Below are 17,340 nucleotides of genomic sequence, written 5' to 3' on the forward strand. Positions count from 1 at the left end.
TCGAGCTTAAAATGCCAGTAATGAAAATTTATAGTAATTAATGTGTTTTAAAAAGTTTACAAGGTGCTAAAAGTCCGCATACATAAGGCCACCGAAAGGCTATCTCCTTGATAACTAGCATATCTATCATCGATCAATTTAGGATTAAATGCATTTTTTATCCTGTAATTTAGGTTATTTGATGTTTTTATTCGTTCTTTAATTTTATAAGATAATATTTTAGTTCTATATTTTTTTAATTTTTCAATTTCAATTCTTTTTTTTTTCCATCGAAGTTTATTATTTTCAACGAAGAAATACATATGCATCTTACATGAACTTTTAAAACTGGGACCATTGTTTATATTGGTTCATTTTTTTCAGCATTTCAGTTTTTTTTTTTTTTTCGGAAAAAGGTAAATTTCATAAAAGAGAATAAAGGTATAATACAACAGTGTTCAGGTACTAGCATCTCCCTCTACAGGCTAAGGGATACGCCACATCTATAAAGTGCACTAGTACTAACAGAACTCGACAAGTTAATACTAAGAATACGTAGTGTGACATTCTCTATAATAATACTAGCGACTATAGCAAAAGAAATATTATTTTAAAAAGTTGAAAAATATCAAAAAAATTAAATAACAAAATCAAAAATACATTTAGCCTGTGACTTTATAACTACTGGGATACGCTTTCTTGAAACCAACCCATTTTCAGTTTTCACCCCACAATATATATATTGTGGGAGAGAGATGGAGGAGAAAGGAAGAGTTTGTGTAACAGGTGGAAGTGGATTTGTGGCTTCATGGCTTATCATGAGGCTTCTTCAACATGGCTACTCTGCCAACACTACTGTCAGAACCCAATCCCATTCTTCAGGTTTCTTTTATTTCTCTTTCATTTTATGCTGATCGCGTTTAAACGATTATTTTATCTAAAAATTTAAATTATTTAAAAGAAAATCACTTAATGTGCAATATCTTAATACACACGCCTTAAGAGCAAACTCTGCATGTGAATTCGACTCTAATTCTATGTTAAACGATCATTTTATCTAAATATTGAAGCTGTTAGAAAGAAAGATTACATGTTTTTGAAATGGAATACAATCTTTACGCGATTTCAGGCAGCAAGCGAGACATCAGCTTCCTAACAAACCTGCCAGGTGCATCAGAGCGACTACAAGTTTTCAGCGCAGACTTTGAAAATCCGGATAGCTTTGAAGCAGCAATTGAAGGATGCACGGGAGTGTTTCACGTCGCTCACCCATTCGACTTCGAGGGCAAAGACGCTGAGGAAATGATCACCAGCTTGTCTGTTAGAGCAACTCTCGGCTTTCTTGACGCATGCCTTAAAGTAAAGACCGTTAGACGTGTCGTGTACACGTCGAGCATATGGACAGTAATGTTCAACGATGAGGGACGTGTCGTGGACGAGGGCTCGTGGAGTGATGTAGATTATACGAGAAACTTGAAGTTTTTTGGAGATGCTGACGCTATTTCCAAAACTATTACAGAGAGGGCAGCTCTTGAATTCGCAGAAAAGCATTCCTTGGATCTTGTCTCGGTGCTCCCTACTTGGATTCATGGCCCCTTCATTTGTCCTAACTGCCCTTTGTCAGTCTACTCAGCATTGGCTATGATCATTAGTATGTCTGTTTATTACCTGTTAATTAATATAATTACTCTAATTAACTTCATATTATAGGTTTGAACATATTAAGGATCTTTAGTAATGTGATAAAATCTCAAGGGATGTATGTGTATTTGTTCCCAACATAATCTAACAAGAAGTTGTGCAGATAGCCGGGAGAACATCACATTGATAAATATTATGTACATTACATGAATCGTTTATTTTGACACTGGATGAGATATATTATTATGCACTTATGTAGGAAACATGGATCAAATATTCCAATACTTTCCAAACATGCCTTTTGTGCACATCGACGATGTTGCCAATGCACATATATTCCTTTTCGAGTATCCAAAAGCCAAAGGGAGGTACATTTGCTCCGGTATTCAAATCACAGTAGATAAGTTATACGAGTTTCTTTCTGTGGGGTATCCTGAATTTAATAAAATATTGAGCTCAGAGTAAGTTGCGGTCGGTCGTTTTTTTTTTAACTATTTTGTTCTAATCACATTAATTAGAAGAATATAACTGCTTCTTTGTATTTTGCAGCTGTTTAACTAATAGAGCAATAAAAGTGGCTAGCTATTCATCAAAGAAACTATTGAATGCTGGTTTCAAGTATAAATTGGGCTGGAGGAGATGTTTGATGAAGCCATTCAATGTTGCAAACAGAGGGGTGTGCTCTGATAATGTTGTTTTCTAGATCTTAATAAGCAGCATTGTCTTCCTCTACTTATGTTGTCTTCTGTATCCTAAGAAGCACTGTCTTTTACTTCTCTGTCTATGTTTGTTTATGTTTTCATTTTCAGTTTTCAATAAATAATATTTAAATTATTTTAGGTTTTGAAATAGAATTAAAAAATTTTCAGATTATATAATTTAAAGTATTTGACGAAAATTTATAAGATACTAAAATTATATTTGGATGGAATAATTTGAATTTAAAAGATGGATTTTGAATGACTTCATATAAAATAAATTTGAAATTCGTTAATATTTCACTAAACATAGTTCAAAATCCTATTGTAATGGGAATCATCGAACCATGTCAAAGACTTTTATGAATAGGGTGTTAATTTATAAAAAAAAAATAAAAAATGAAAAGAAACAAAAGAAAGAAAGCGAAAGATAGATAAAATACGTTTCTTGCACTAAAACGTAAAATCTGACAATGCTAAAAACATGTGGCCGCTATGAAGTTCCAGCAAGTTAAAGCACAAGTAACTTATCCAACGACTAGGGCAGTACACAGAGTAGTGATAAGCGGCGGGGAGAGAGATCAGAGATGGAAGAGGATGATCAGAAGAAGAAGGGAAGAGTGTGCGTCACAGGTGGAACTGGGTTTGTGGCGTCATGGCTTATAATGAAGCTTCTTCAAGTTGGCTATTCCGTCAACACTACTATGAGGCCCCAATCCCATTCTTCAGGTTTGATTAGGGATTTCTTTTTTCTTGAAAACATGTTAGACACCAATTCAACGCGTTTTTAGGGCATGTTTGTTCCTTTTTTTTAGCTTGCTTTGTTTAATTTTTAATGTTTTTTTTAGTATATCAGGTTATCTTTGTGTCAAGTTCCGTAATGTTTTGGGTTTAGTAAAAACATCCACCGCGTTTTAGGGCATGTTTTTCCATTTTTCAGCGTACTTTGTTTAATTTTCGTATAAATTTTTCTTTTTATAGTTTTCGGGTATAACATTTTACCGCGTTATTACTAGTATGTTAGGCTATTTTTGGACCAAGTTGGTGTAATTTTTTCTGAGTTATAGGCATAAATTCACCGTGTTTTAGGGCCTGTTTATCCATTTTTCAAGAGTTGCTTTATTTCATTTTAATATTTTCGGTAGTTCTCGTTCGTGCTTTTTACAAATACTAAAAAGAATACATGCAATTTCAGGCAGCAAGAAAGATATTAGCTACTTGAAGAACCTGCCAGGTGCACAGGAAAGACTGCAAGTTTTCCCTGCAGATCTTGAAAATCCAGATAGCTTTGAAGCAGCAATTGAAGGATGCATAGGAGTGTTTCATGTTGCTCATCCGATCGACTTCCAAGAAACTGAAGAAATGATCACCAAGAAGTCGGTTAAAGGAACTTTAGGCATTCTGGAGGCATGCCTTAAAGCAAAGACCGTGAAACGGGTTGTGTATACGTCTAGTGCATTTACTGTAATGTTCAACAACGATGGTCCAGACACTGTCGTGGACGAGAGCTCATGGACTGATGTAGATTATGTCAGAAATGCTAATTATTTTGGAGCTTCTTACAGCATTTCCAAGACACTTACTGAAAGGGCAGCTCTTGAATTCGCAGAAAAGCATTCATTGGATCTTGTCTCAGTGATCCCAACTTGGGTTAACGGCCCCTTCATCTGTCCTAACATCCCTGGCTCTGTTACCGGATCACTGGCTATGATTCTTGGTATGTCTTTGCTTTGTCCTCGATTTTCCTTGTTAATACTAATTGGTTCAGGAAAAAATTCCAGCAAATATGTATTATGATAGACATACATATTGTGCTCTTGTGCAGGAAAAGAGAACGAAGTCCAGTACTTCAATATTAATCCTTTTGTGCATATAGATGACGTTGCCAGTGCACACATATTTCTTTTTGAGTATCCAGAAGCCAGAGGGAGGTACATTTGCTCCGCTGTTGAAATCACAATGGATGAGTTATATGAGTTTCTTTCTACCCGGTATCCAGAGTTAAAGATATTTAGCCCACAGTAAGTTGCAATCAGTTTTAATTTCTCTGTTTCTTTATCAAGTCCGGAGCAAATAACTCTAACCGAAATTGCTTACTTTCTTTGCAGATCTTTAGATGATAATACATTAAAATTTTCATCGAAGAAACTGTTGGATGCTGGTTTCAGGTATAAATACGGACTCGAGGAAATATTTGATCAAGCAATCGAATGTTGCAAACAGAAGGGCTTTCTTTGATTATACTTGTATCCTACGTCAGGCCCTGTTTATTTTGTGATACGAGTTATTTGGGTGAAAAGATAAAAACAAAAAAACAAAAACCTGTATCTATATATCAATATGAATTCTCTTTAAGTTTCTATGTTCTCCTTTTTACCTTTAATACATGGAAATTAATTTTTCCATTTAAACCAACATAAAAGTTTTCAGGTTTGTGAATTCCCAAGATATTGTTATCCATGTTAATAGCTGTCTGATTTGATTATATAACGTCATATTAGATATAGAAACCATATCGTTTCACTCTTATGATCTCATTACACATATATTACTCTCCAGAAAAGTGACCTTAATCCTGATAATCAATGTCCTCATTCTGCGTTTGCTGTCAAATGCGTAGTAAAAGCTTTTCGCATTACTAACCTTAGGGGGCTGCTGAGTTTCATGATGTGGCATGAAAGGCCCGACTCGATCAGATATTGCATTTTTTGTTCTATATGAATCGAGCGTAAAAATATAGATAACATGGAGCGTAAAAATACAAAATCATTCAAAATTGTTCACGCTACAAAGTTAACACATTTACTTTATAACACGTGTATTCATGATAGAGAGTTGAAATAGCACACTTCGATTTAAAGAACAAGAATGAAAATAAGGAGAGAAAAGATGATAACTTTTGTGTCAAAAGGATGAAAATTATCAAAGTACTAACTTCGGTATGGGTTCGGACAACGAACATAATATCTGAAACTGAGTGTATATTAGAGAAGTAATTTAGGGAGATCCAAATTCTTGAGACACAAAGAAACAACATAATCAAATAAAACCTTTCTGTCTGCAACATTCAATTGCTTCATCAAACATTTCCTCTAGTCCATATTTATACCTAAAACCAGTGTCCAACAGTTTCTTTGATGATAGGCTAGTGAATTTAACTCCTTCATCAATTAAAAAGCTGCAAGAAAATAAGAAAAAAGATAACCAATTACTTTAGAATCAGAGTTATGTTCTTCTAACTTGACAAAAAATAGAGAAAAGATGACAGCAACTCACTCTGCACTCAATACTTTGAACTCAGGATATCGAGCGGAAAGAAACTCATGTAACTTATCTACTGTAATTTCAACAGCGGAACAAATGTACCTCCCTTTAGCTTCTGGATACTCGAAAAGGAATATGTGTGCACTTGCAACATCATCTGTGTGCACAAAAGGGGTATTTTCACAATATTGAATTTGTCCCTCGTTTCCTGCATAAGAACATGATATTATGCATCTTCAAATTTCCAAAATGCATATTAATTGGCAAGGGTTCATAATGTTCGGCTTGCAACATATAAAAGATATACCGATGAGCATAGCCAGTGATGATTTGACTGAGCCAGGGCAGCTAGTGCAAATGAAGGGGCCATGAATCCAAGTCGGGATCACCGAGACAAGATCCAACGAATGCTTTTCTGCAAATTCAAGAGCTGCCCTTTCAGTCAGTGTCTTGGAAATAAAGTAAGAAGTTCCAAAATGCTTCCCATTTTTTATGTAATCTACATCACTCCACGAGCCCTCATCAAGCACTGCTCCAGCAGCCTTGTCGTTGAACATCACTGTCGATGCACTAGACGTGTACACAACCCGCTTCACAGTCTTCGTTTTAAGGCATGCCTTGAGGATGCCTAAAGTTGCACCAATGGATTTGTTGGTGATCGTTTCTACAGTTTCCTTGTTCTGGAAGTCGATCGGGTGAGCGACATGGAACACTCCTATGCATCCGTCAACTGCTACTGCAAAACTATCTGGATTTTCAAGATCTGCCGTGAATACATGTAGTCTTTCTGACGCACCTGGCAGGCTTTTTAGGAAGCTGATGTCTTTCTTACTGCCTGAATCAATTGCACCAAAATGCCACAATTTCATGATATGGTGCTTGATGGTATAACTGCCTGCTGCAGCTTCTATTGCATTTGACCCATATAAAGATTATATTATCTATTTAATTTTTTTATAAAAAAAAGATTTTGTACATGCCCCGCATGTATGCTAAATGTAATAAAACATGCAAAGTGATTTGTAATGAGAAATCGAATCTGTATGGCAAACATGTACCTGAGGCTGAGGTGTGGGATTGGGACCTAACAGTGGTGTTGACGGAATAGCCATGTTGAAGAAGCCTCATGATAAGCCATGAAGCCACAAATCCACTTCCACCCGTCACGCATACTCTTCCCTTCTTCTTCTCATCATCATCATCCTCTCCCATTTCTCTCCCGCTTGTCACTTCACTGCCCACAACTATTGCAGCAATTATAATAAATACAACTCTTCTCACAGAAAATTCTCATTTAACTTAATAAGATAAAACCTACTTTTACCAATATATTATATAGTTATCAAGTAATTAAGCGCTTCATTAAAAATTTGGGATTTTGTAGTCCATGGTAGCATTTATGATCATAAGAAATGTAGAAAAGTGAAATTTATAATATCTATAAACTTCACTTATCTCTTCAAAAATATATGGTAAGAAATGAGCTGACAACTTTATAAGTATACTTAATTAACTTTATATATATATACATAAACATATGCTTCCAAAGAAATTTCATACACTGACAGCAACCAACAAATATTCATTATGCAATCACCACAATTCATGAAGTAACCAATTCCAATAATCATAGATCAATCCATAGCATAATACACCCAAGGTTTTGTAAGTTTTCTTAATGCCCAGCTTAGTCTAGTTGGAGTACATCATTCATGATTTTGTCGATCATTATCATCTCAATAATTAATGTCAAATAATATACAACACATGATACCCGAAGAATGCAATATCCGCAACAATATCAATATAAGACATCACAAAGAACTTGACGTCCTCATACCATCCCAGTGTAAATCTATCAACACATATTTTCCCGCGACTCGAGTTATTTTGGTTCCCTATGCACCACAATAACTAGGTTTATATTTACTTTTTTCGTATCACATATCACGTCATGAATCACATTATTATTATAAACTATTAAATATGGCTTACATTAGATAAGCCATCTATCCATCTCAACAGGCAATATCCCCGTCAATAACTTCCTCATGCATTTCAACAATTAAATGTAATATAATACAATTATCGATCAATTTTTATTTCAGATATAACCATGAATAAACACGTGACGGTAACTTCACAGGACAACAATGTAATCCCCCATCAATCAATTTTACAAACAAATAGGTATACCCATATATATCTATATATATTTAATTAATTGTACTTATATCAATCTCAAAGTGATTAAATTAGTAGTCAATAAAACCTAATTTAATTGACGAAATTGAGGTCTTATGACCTTCTGACTTCAAAGGACATATTTTAATTTATTATGTTAAAAAAAGGTGTAATATTTTTCAAATATAATTTAATTTATTATCAAAATCTTGTTATTATAGCAATAAATTAAACACCTACATATATGATTAAGAATTCAGTCAATAAATCAATTACAACAATACTTAAATTTAATAAATTAAGTAATTTAATAAATTAACTTTAACTTCCTTAATTCAAGTAGAATATCTAACCAACTCTAATTTAAAAATAATCAAATAAATTTTCAAATTAAACATTAAATCAAATAGTAAAAATTGCATAAATTGAATACTTACCTGTTTGAGGGAGAGGTGAGCTATGCCGAAGAAAGAAAAAGGAGACTGAGCCTTAAGCTTTCCGCTTCTGGAATGTATTGATAACATCTTTTATATGTCAAGTGGTGGTGCTATTCACTCAGTAGAATCATTAGTGTCATCCCCACTGCCCATGTGCTGCTATTTTCATTTTCCATTTTCTTTTATATCCAATTTACAATTTAGTTCCTAAATATTTTTTCTAATAATATATAATTTTAACCTCAAATACTTTATACAGTTCAATTTACTCTTATAAATTTTTAATATATTTAAATTTCAACATATAATTTATTTATCAATTAATTTAATTTTTTTTAATACTTATCAATTAATTTCATAATTATTTAAAAATTTTATGGACATTGCACGCTCAAGCACCTTCTTCTATAGTAACTACAACTTATACTAGCCACATATTTTTGACCCCAATCAATTTGCTAAAGAGTGGACAATATGCACTCATCTTTTGTATTAGGTTGTGTTTATTGGATTGACTATCTCATCTCATGCGTGCCACAAATAGCCACACTACAATAATTGAAAGATTTTTTAAAAAATATTCTAAAATTATTGGGGGTTTAGCCTGCTGTCTGGTGGAGGGATCTATTTACTATTACAAAATTAGTGGGTATTGAACCCCCCACTTATGATGCATTATAAAGTAATTGTCCTTTTTACCATGACATTGGTGCCCAAAAATTCTAAAAATGTCCTTATTAATCTTCTTATCTACAGAATTGCCATGACTAGTTTGAGAATATAACATTTTTCAATAGAGGTTTTTTAAATAATATTAAATAACATATTCTTTTCTAATCTAAATATTTTATTACAAATTGTTATTCTATTTTTTATTAATTTCCCTATCTATATAAATAATATGTACATAACATTCAAATCTGTATTTAATTTTATTAGTAAATAATTGGTTAGAGGTTTATATAAGTAAAGAATTAAATTTCACTCTTAATATTTTTTATTTTGAATTATTCAACATTGTAATTTTAATACAAATAAACAAAAAATTAATTTAATCATATCATGTGTTACTGCAAATAAACAACGTATTCTTCCCTGTCTTTGTCGTTATTAATCTATTCCCCCAGCTAATCCCATCCATTCAAGCAAACGTGGCATTGAATTGTATAACGGTGATGCATACCTTACTTTTTAATTAAAATAACAAACCACGTACTATAGTTATATTTGGGATGAACAGCAATTTACCCCATGTGATATTAAAAATGAGTAAATTACTCTCATATGAAAAAAATACAATAATTTATCCTTTATATTTTTTAAAATAAAGTAATTTACCTCCTTGTATAATGAGGTAAATTATTTTATTTTGAAAATCATAAAGGGGTAAATTATTGTATTTTAAAAAATATAGGAAGGTAAATTGATATTTAGTTTTTTCATAAGGAAGTAAGTTGTTCATTTACGATATCACAAGAAGGTTGCTTTTATTTTTTCCATTATTTTGTACCCAATATAACAAATTATTAAATGTAGCATGAATTTAACCGGTATTATCAAAATTTGGCATATTATGTGACTTATAAGTATTTATACGTTTTATGAGTATGAATAAATTTTGAAATAAAATTAAATGATATAAAATTATTTATGTGCCGATAGTAATTAATAACTTATAAGTATTTGTTGACAGTATAAAGAAAATTTAAAATATTCTTTTATCTATATTAATATAAAAAGAAAAATTCATCCACACTCATAAACAACGGTTAATGACACCACTGTACCAAGTTTTTTGAAGTCAAAAATACCTTTCATAACCAAATAACTAACTTATTCAACTTTTCAAAATTACATTAATTGATAATTTTATTTTCTTTTTTTTTATTAATGTACGTATTGATTTATATATATTCTACTCTTATTTATAATATATTTTAAAATACAAAAAAAATATTTATTATATACACATAGAAACAAAGTCCCGTAACGACCGGTGTCATTATAATAAATACTTGTAGAACTTCACAATTGGGTGTAACCGGGTAATGGAACATTGCAGTTCAAAACCAGAACAAAAATACGGCTGTAATGAAAAGTGCATCAGGTCAGGAGATCTGTGGCAGAGAATATTCATCAAGAATTGGCGTGCGCGCTATATATATATATTAGTAACTTTAATAGAAATTATAACAATATTATCTGATCAAAATGTTATATAATTAACAATTTAAGACAATTTAAAATAAGCAAAATAAATTATCGCCGTACCTATAATGAAACTCAGCGGTACTGAAATCGTACACTTAACTGTTAAACCTAACCCTAACAATTAAAGAGATTGGGGTATCAAGAAAGTGAATGAGCACCATTGGGTCTAAGCAGTAAATGATAACCCACATAAACAAATATTTTGTCCTTTTTAAACAAAATGGATAATTATACTTTCCTTTCATCAGATTTAGTATAATTACATGTAAATTTTATGTGGTCTGAAAATTATATTTAGTACCTCTAAGGTTTGTTTTCGTCTAACAAATAAATTCATTCGTTAGTCAAAATTCACTGAGTTTGTTGATATTAACAAAAAAAAAAAAAACTGAATAAAATCGATACTTACCCTCAATTGATTTATTATTCACTTATTGCAATAAAAATTTTTTTTTTCTAAACTACCCTTATAATAATAAATATATACTTCCTAACATGCATCAACATGCCAAGATACATAAGGGTAATTTGGTCATAGCTGATTTACTTGACCTATAATGAATCAGTAATAAGTCAATCGGGATAAATATGAATTTTTATCTATTTTTTTTTAAATATTATCAAATCCAGTGAATTTTGATTAATAGAAGACTTATTTGTTAGATAAGAGTGTACGTATAATTACATGAAACCTCAAGGGAGAGGTATGTAATTATTAAAAAAAAAGAACTAAATCATAATTTCATCAATATCTAAGTCTACCCCACTCGAGAGAAAAAAAAAAGAAAAAAGAAAAAACAAATTTTATGACCACATGTATCGATAGCAAAACTATCAAGAACTTGTGGAGAACCAACAGAAGAAGAAGAAAGCGCGCAAAAGCAGGCAACCACGAAATTGGAGAGAAAGTTGGACGAAAGAAGCGTGGGCAAGTGTGGTGTCTTCTCCTCCAGTATCTCAATTGCTCTTTCTTCATTTTTAACTCCTTTTTAATAAATATGATGGTGTATTTTCAAGATTTGAGTCAAATACAATATATAATTAATATAATTATTTGTTTAGTTTAATAATAATAATTCGTTATTTGTTTATTTCATATAATTAATAAATTAATCAATGGTAGCTTGTCCTTGTCGTCCTGCCTGCAAGTTGACGTTTCTTGTCTTCTAATGTTGCTCATCAACTCACTAAGATAACTATAGGGTGGGAATGGAGCAATAATATTCAAGTACTTGGTACTTGATTCCAATTCAACATGGAGGTACTTTATTATTATTACATATTGTTTTTTTAATCTCAGACCTGAAGGTTAATTTTCCCAGTTGTACATTTAAAAATAAAATAAAGAAAAAAACATTAATTTATATGTATTATAGAATCACATTTTCCCATTAATTATAGTACTCGTGTTTTTTATTTTATTTTTTTTCAAATCAGTTTATTATAATACTCGTTAGCTAGGAACACATTATGACGCCCCCTCTCGTTGACCCAAAATTAAATAAATAAAAGAGCAGAGAGAGATTGAATTAGGATAATAGTGTATGTAATTAGTTGTTGATTACAAAAGTACAATGAATTAAGAATTCATGTGAAAAAATCAGCAAAAAATATGTAAATATATATTTAAATAATGTTGTTTATGAAAAAATATGACGAGACTAAATATGTGTAATTATTACATATATAGTATTACTTAAAATATTAAGTTTAAGTTTCTGGTAAAATAAAAATATATTATATTACGGGGTGAATAGCAATTTATCCTCCTGTGATATTGAAAAAATTATAGCAATTTACTCCCCTGTACTTTTTAAAATAAATCAATTTATCTCCTTATTGCTTCATTTTAAAAATCATAGAGGGAGTAAATTATTATATTTTAAAAACTATAGGGAGGTAAATTGCTATTTATTTTTTCATAAGGGGGTAATTTGCTCATTTGCGATATCACAAGGGGGTTCCTTGCACTTTTTTCTTATATTAGGTGAAATATTGATTGAATATACTTCTAATACTTTGTGTATTGTTTTATTTATATTAATTCCATGTATATATAGTATTAATTTATATACACAAATAAAATATTTTAAAAAATATACAAAATTATTAGAGAATAGACGCTGGTAAAACTCATCCGAAAAGTTCTAATTCGTACTGAATTTGGCCAAGAATACATAAATAGGAGGTAAATTAATTATAATAATCGTATAATTAGCATACCACTTCCCATAATTATTAATTGGGAATGCCAAACTCAGTAGGGACAAAAAATTTACGCTGCTTGGAGTAATAGCTCCAGCCATGTATTAATAACATAGCTAGCTCGATTGGGCTAGAATTTTTGGTTGCATGGATATTTTGTCGTGGACGGAAAAGCTTCATCCAGTTCATTTTATACTATAGATGCATCATTTTATTTTTATTTAAAAATAATAATTAATTATATAATAAATATGATTAATTGATTCCACCAATACTGACCATTTGATGAGCTTCGGGATTTGGTGACGTCCTTTGCAAAACGCAATTTGCATCATGTGGCATGCACACGATCTATGGTTGCATGCGGACATTACATGCAATGGTCCCTCTTCGAATGTTAATTATTCAAAAAATTAACCATCTTAAACTGTAAATGACGTATATCACATTGATGATATATATATGTATAGGTCTGGGACAGCTAGCTATATATGGTACGTACGTTAATAGTGTGTGGCCATGTGTTGCATGTGTTTTTTTTTCTTTTTTTTTTGGGTGGGGGGGGGGCTTAACGAGTGGGCAACGGAGTAGATAGGAAAAAGACATGAATGACCTCCTCCATCTATGTGATTTTTAAGCCTATATATATATGTGTGTGTGTATATATGCATGGCCTTATTCCTTCCTAGTCAACGGAGAAAACACAAGAGAGAGAGATAGAGAGATCAGATTCAGGGAGAGAGATGGCAGCAGACGACAACAAGAAGGGACGAGTTTGTGTGACCGGTGGAACAGGTTTTCTTGGATCTTGGACCATTAAGAGGCTTCTCCAAGATGGCTATTCTGTCAACGCTACCATAAGGATTGATCCAGGTCACACAATTACATCACTATTTCTACTATCATATTGTTACAATTATATATATTTTTTAAATTATTAGTTTCAAAAAATTGTAATGTTAATATTGCAAGTATGCAGTTCACATGACAATTTTAGTCTTATATGAATTTATTTTCATAATTTTTTTAAATCATTTCAAAGAAATCTCACTAAGAAAAAAATGGCCGATCGAAAAAGTGCATCTAATTAAGTTGATTCACAATACTAAAATTGCAGTCCCAATACTTCCCCAATTTTATACGACTAAAATTGCAATTTTCACTTATTAGTCCATTTGATGTTGGTTGACTGCATGCAGAGCGCAAACGGGACATCAGCTACTTAACCAACCTCCCCGGCGCATCAGAAAGGCTGCAGATTTTCAATGCAGATCTCGACAAGGCCGAGACATTTGCCCCGGCCTTAGAAGGGTGCATCGGCGTCTTCCACATGGCTCACCCATTGGATTTTGAGGAGAAAGAAACGGAAGAAGTCAAGGTCAAAAGAGTTACGGCTGCCTTACGTGGGATTTTACAGGCGTGCGCTCATTCAAAAACGATAAAACGAGTCGTGTACACGTCTAGCATTTCGGCAGTTGCTTTCGGCAACAAGTCTGAGTCGGGACTCGTTGATGAAAGTTGCTGGACCGATGTGGAGTTTATACGAAGCTTAAAGACGTTCGGTGGACCATATATCGTGACCAAGACTTTAGCGGAGAAAGCAGCTCTGGGTTTGGCTGAGGAACTTGGACTGGATCTTGTCTCAGTGAACCCTACTTGGATTACCGGTCCCTTCATTTGCTCTCACTGCCCTGATTCAGTCTATGTCTCCATGGCCTTGATTCTTGGTACGTTTCTTCTACTTAGAGGGCGTTTGGTTATGCTCAATAACGTTTTAAAACCAAGCGCTGATATCATCATGCATGATGCGGGAAAAATGCAATTCTAGTCTTATAATTTATGGGTGCGACAAGCCCTATACAAATTGATTTTTTCGTAATTTAGTCCTATAATTTTAAAAATTTGACAATTTCATCCTTTTTTGCCCAATTTGAACGAAGAATTACATTTGACTTGCACACGACCCAATTAAATTGAAATTTTTGTCCTGTAACTTAAGGGACATTAGTATTTTTAGTCCTATAACATGGGAGAGTTGTCATTTTTTGTCCTTTATGAATTTATTTACAGTTTGACAAAATTATAAAGTTACAAGACTAAATTGCAAAAATCAATTTATACAGGACTAAAAATGACACTTTTCTAAATTATATGATTAAAATTGTAATTTCCCCTGCATGATCTAATAGTCAACTCTACATAGCAGTCCTGAGTGTCCTGTTAACATAATCTATATTTTTCTTTCAATGGGTACAGGTGATAAGGGGCATTATCAACACCTTAAGGATGGGAGTTTAGTGCACGTAGACGATGTGGCTAGAGCCCATATACACCTGCTTGAGTATCCGAAGGCGAAAGGCCGATACATTTGCTCTGCGGTTGAGTTCACAATCGAAGATTTGTGTGAGTTCATCTCTGCCACATACCCTGAGTATCAGATGCCAACTCCAGAGTGAGTTCCCACTCTCCTTTCATCTATATATAGTCATTGTTGTTCTTATTTTACTTAAATAACAATTTGCTCTTTTTTCTTTTTCTTTTTTTGGCGGGGCTGGGGTGGGGTCTGTTTTTATGCAGTTCTTGGAAAGATTTAATTCCTGTTAAATTCTCTGGCCTTTCAACCAAAAAACTCCAGGAAATTGGATTCAAGTATGAAAATGGGCTCGAGGAGATGTTCGATGGAGCAATCAAGTGTTGCAAAGAAAAGGGTCTTCTCTAGTTGTTTGATGATTCATCATTTGTTTCATTCCATTTTATTATACTACATTCATATTGTGTTGGAATTTTTTAATGTAACCATCATGTGCGACACAAACACGAGGTAGAAAATCTCTTACCGTTGTGCCGTACCTTGTTTCTTGGTTGCACGTGTTTGAATAATTTTACTTTCGATACAGTTTGGTCTGTAATTAAATTCATATGGCAATGAATGGATCGAATGGTGTAATAATGTATTTCAAGCTTACCCCTCTTGTTTTAAAGTGCTCCCACCTAAATTATTATATATAAGGTACTAAATATCATAGCTCTTTTATGATAGAAAGAAAAAAAGGAATATTAAATATTTTTTTAAATAAAAAAAGATAATATTATCTGACACTCATTTTATTCTTATCCCCATCTCTTTATATTGTCTTCCCCATATCACCATAACCAATCGTCTTTTCAATTCTTTGATGCTGACAATCTTCACTTTAATACACTGACGAAACAACCAAGAATGCTTTACTTGAAATTTGATCTGAAAGACATTTTTATTCTGAAAAAATATTTAAATTACAATCAAAATTCGATGAACTGTATTTTTTAAATATCATATATAAAAATCTCCAAAATTCTATGGAATAAAGTTACATTTAAGATGGAACAAAGCTCAAACTGGATAATTATAATGTTCAATCTCAATATAAATATATTTATAATCAAATCGAATATCGTTCGATATCATGAGACGTGGATGTAATTTACTTATATTACCATTTTTATATTATAAGTGAACATTGTCATTTAATTCCTTGCAACGCAAACTACCAACCATTTGATCAAATACAACATGCACGATCAGTGAGACCAACCCCTCGTAATTACTTATTAATCCCCCTCTTCAAATTTACTCGAATAAACTATAAGTGGCGTATCACAATTGTACCCTTCTCAATATAAATGTAAATCTGGCCATGTGTTGCATCATCATTTTGTATGGAAATGACGAGAAACGCCTCCATCTATACATATGCATCCATGGCAGAGAAGGAAACAAGGAAAAAAATTAAAAGGGACAAAAATGGGAGAAAGAAAAAGGGATGAGATTGAATTTTTTATTGCAATTTATATTGTATATCCTATTTTATTTATAAAAAAAATAATGCTATAATTTTTATATACATAGTATGTATATAAAATAAAATAAAAAATTCGACTCAGTGACGGGTGGAACATGTTTTCTTGGATCATGGCCCGTAAGGAGGCTTATTCCAGTCTAGTCCATGTCGATGATGTGGTGAGAGCCTATATGGCATACAATACACACCCGCTGGATGAGTATTCAGAGGCAAAAGGCTGATACATTTGTTCTGCTTTTGAGTTCAAATTAGAAAATTTCTGTGAATTCATAAATATATATATATATATATAAAACATAATTTAATAATCAACAGTAATTTTTGTTTCATAAATTTTAATATCAAACATACACCACTAATTTTAAATTATTTTATATTACCTCAAAATACAAATTCAAATATACCAATCTATTTCCAACACATAATTATTTATCTTTTATTTTTCTCTCTTTATTTCCAAAACCCCAAAACAAAATAGTCCAAAAATAAAACCAAAGACTATGTATAATTTATAGTTTTAATCCCACCCAACTATTTTTCTCTAATTTCACTTTCTATCAATTAAATAAGGTCAATTTTAAAATTTAATTACGATATCGGAATGATCGTTTTTTTAAAAGTTAATTATTTATTAATTATACAATTACCATATCAAACGAGGGCTTAGCCACTATGCAAATGAATTGCATGGAACTATGATGTTAACACGTTCTTCCCTTGGTTTCGTTTTTAATCTTTTGAATTTGACATCACTTGATGTTATTTTTTTATTAAAATCATAAAAAAAAACATAACCAATAACTACATTACATATCTCGTTTAGCAATATTTGAAAAAAAAAAATGAGATCGTTTTAGTATAGTTATATAAGTGTTGATT

At 32.0% G+C, this 17,340-nt stretch overlaps 3 protein-coding genes and 1 pseudogene across 7 annotated transcripts; 3 read left to right on the forward strand and 1 right to left on the reverse strand.

The window, feature by feature from the left end:
• LOC105171281 lies at positions 705-2,307 on the forward strand (annotated as a pseudogene).
• On the forward strand, positions 2,788-4,680 carry LOC105171285 (vestitone reductase). Of its 2 annotated transcripts, XM_011092342.2 has the most exons (4): positions 2,791-3,047; positions 3,514-4,035; positions 4,144-4,339; positions 4,427-4,680. In XM_011092342.2, the coding sequence occupies exons 1-4, from the start codon at positions 2,906-2,908 to the stop codon at positions 4,554-4,556; spliced, it is 990 nt and encodes a 329-aa protein (XP_011090644.1). In that variant the 5' UTR covers positions 2,791-2,905; the 3' UTR covers positions 4,557-4,680. The 2 variants fall into 2 exon arrangements, with proteins under 2 accessions (XP_020550806.1, XP_011090644.1); XM_020695147.1 differs by lacking the exon at positions 4,427-4,680 and having other exon boundaries at positions 2,788-3,047; positions 4,119-4,321.
• Positions 5,209-8,343, reverse strand: LOC105171290 (vestitone reductase). Of its 4 annotated transcripts, none has more exons than XM_020695141.1 (5): positions 8,204-8,343; positions 6,641-6,816; positions 5,890-6,489; positions 5,595-5,790; positions 5,209-5,496 (listed from the first exon to the last, which is right to left on the reverse strand). In XM_020695141.1, exons 2-5 carry the CDS (start codon positions 6,792-6,794, stop codon positions 5,358-5,360), a joined length of 1,089 nt encoding a protein of 362 aa, XP_020550800.1. In that variant the 5' UTR covers positions 6,795-6,816; positions 8,204-8,343; the 3' UTR covers positions 5,209-5,357. The 4 variants fall into 4 exon arrangements, with proteins under 4 accessions (XP_020550800.1, XP_011090658.1, XP_020550804.1 ...); XM_011092356.2 differs by having other exon boundaries at positions 5,890-6,417; positions 6,641-6,826; XM_020695145.1 differs by having other exon boundaries at positions 5,685-5,790; positions 6,641-6,826.
• LOC105171303 (vestitone reductase) lies at positions 13,152-15,571 on the forward strand. The gene is made up of 4 exons (XM_011092376.2): positions 13,152-13,492; positions 13,819-14,346; positions 14,876-15,071; positions 15,197-15,571. Exons 1-4 carry the CDS (start codon positions 13,363-13,365, stop codon positions 15,336-15,338), a joined length of 996 nt encoding a protein of 331 aa, XP_011090678.1. The 5' UTR covers positions 13,152-13,362; the 3' UTR covers positions 15,339-15,571.

Source organism: Sesamum indicum, linkage group LG1 (genome assembly GCF_000512975.1).
Source record: "Sesamum indicum cultivar Zhongzhi No. 13 linkage group LG1, S_indicum_v1.0, whole genome shotgun sequence".
Lineage (NCBI taxonomy): Eukaryota > Viridiplantae > Streptophyta > Magnoliopsida > Lamiales > Pedaliaceae > Sesamum > Sesamum indicum.

Excerpts from the sequence above, each read along its gene's own strand:
- LOC105171285 (XM_011092342.2), top strand. The coding sequence starts at position 2,906 with ATGGAAGAGGATGATCAGAAGAAGAAGGGAAGAGTGTGCGTCACAGGT. Across the intron at positions 3,048-3,513 it reads GCCCCAATCCCATTCTTCAG|GCAGCAAGAAAGATATTAGC; the intron begins GTTTGATTAGGG and ends ATGCAATTTCAG. Across the intron at positions 4,036-4,143 it reads ATCACTGGCTATGATTCTTG|GAAAAGAGAACGAAGTCCAG; the intron begins GTATGTCTTTGC and ends GCTCTTGTGCAG.
- LOC105171290 (XM_020695141.1), bottom strand. The coding sequence starts at position 6,794 with ATGGGAGAGGATGATGATGATGAGAAGAAGAAGGGAAGAGTATGCGTG. Across the intron at positions 6,490-6,640 it reads ATCCCACACCTCAGCCTCAG|AAGCTGCAGCAGGCAGTTAT; the intron begins GTACATGTTTGC and ends CAAATGCAATAG. Across the intron at positions 5,791-5,889 it reads ATCACTGGCTATGCTCATCG|GAAACGAGGGACAAATTCAA; the intron begins GTATATCTTTTA and ends GTTCTTATGCAG.
- LOC105171303 (XM_011092376.2), top strand. The coding sequence starts at position 13,363 with ATGGCAGCAGACGACAACAAGAAGGGACGAGTTTGTGTGACCGGTGGA. Across the intron at positions 13,493-13,818 it reads TACCATAAGGATTGATCCAG|AGCGCAAACGGGACATCAGC; the intron begins GTCACACAATTA and ends GACTGCATGCAG. Across the intron at positions 15,072-15,196 it reads TATCAGATGCCAACTCCAGA|TTCTTGGAAAGATTTAATTC; the intron begins GTGAGTTCCCAC and ends GTTTTTATGCAG.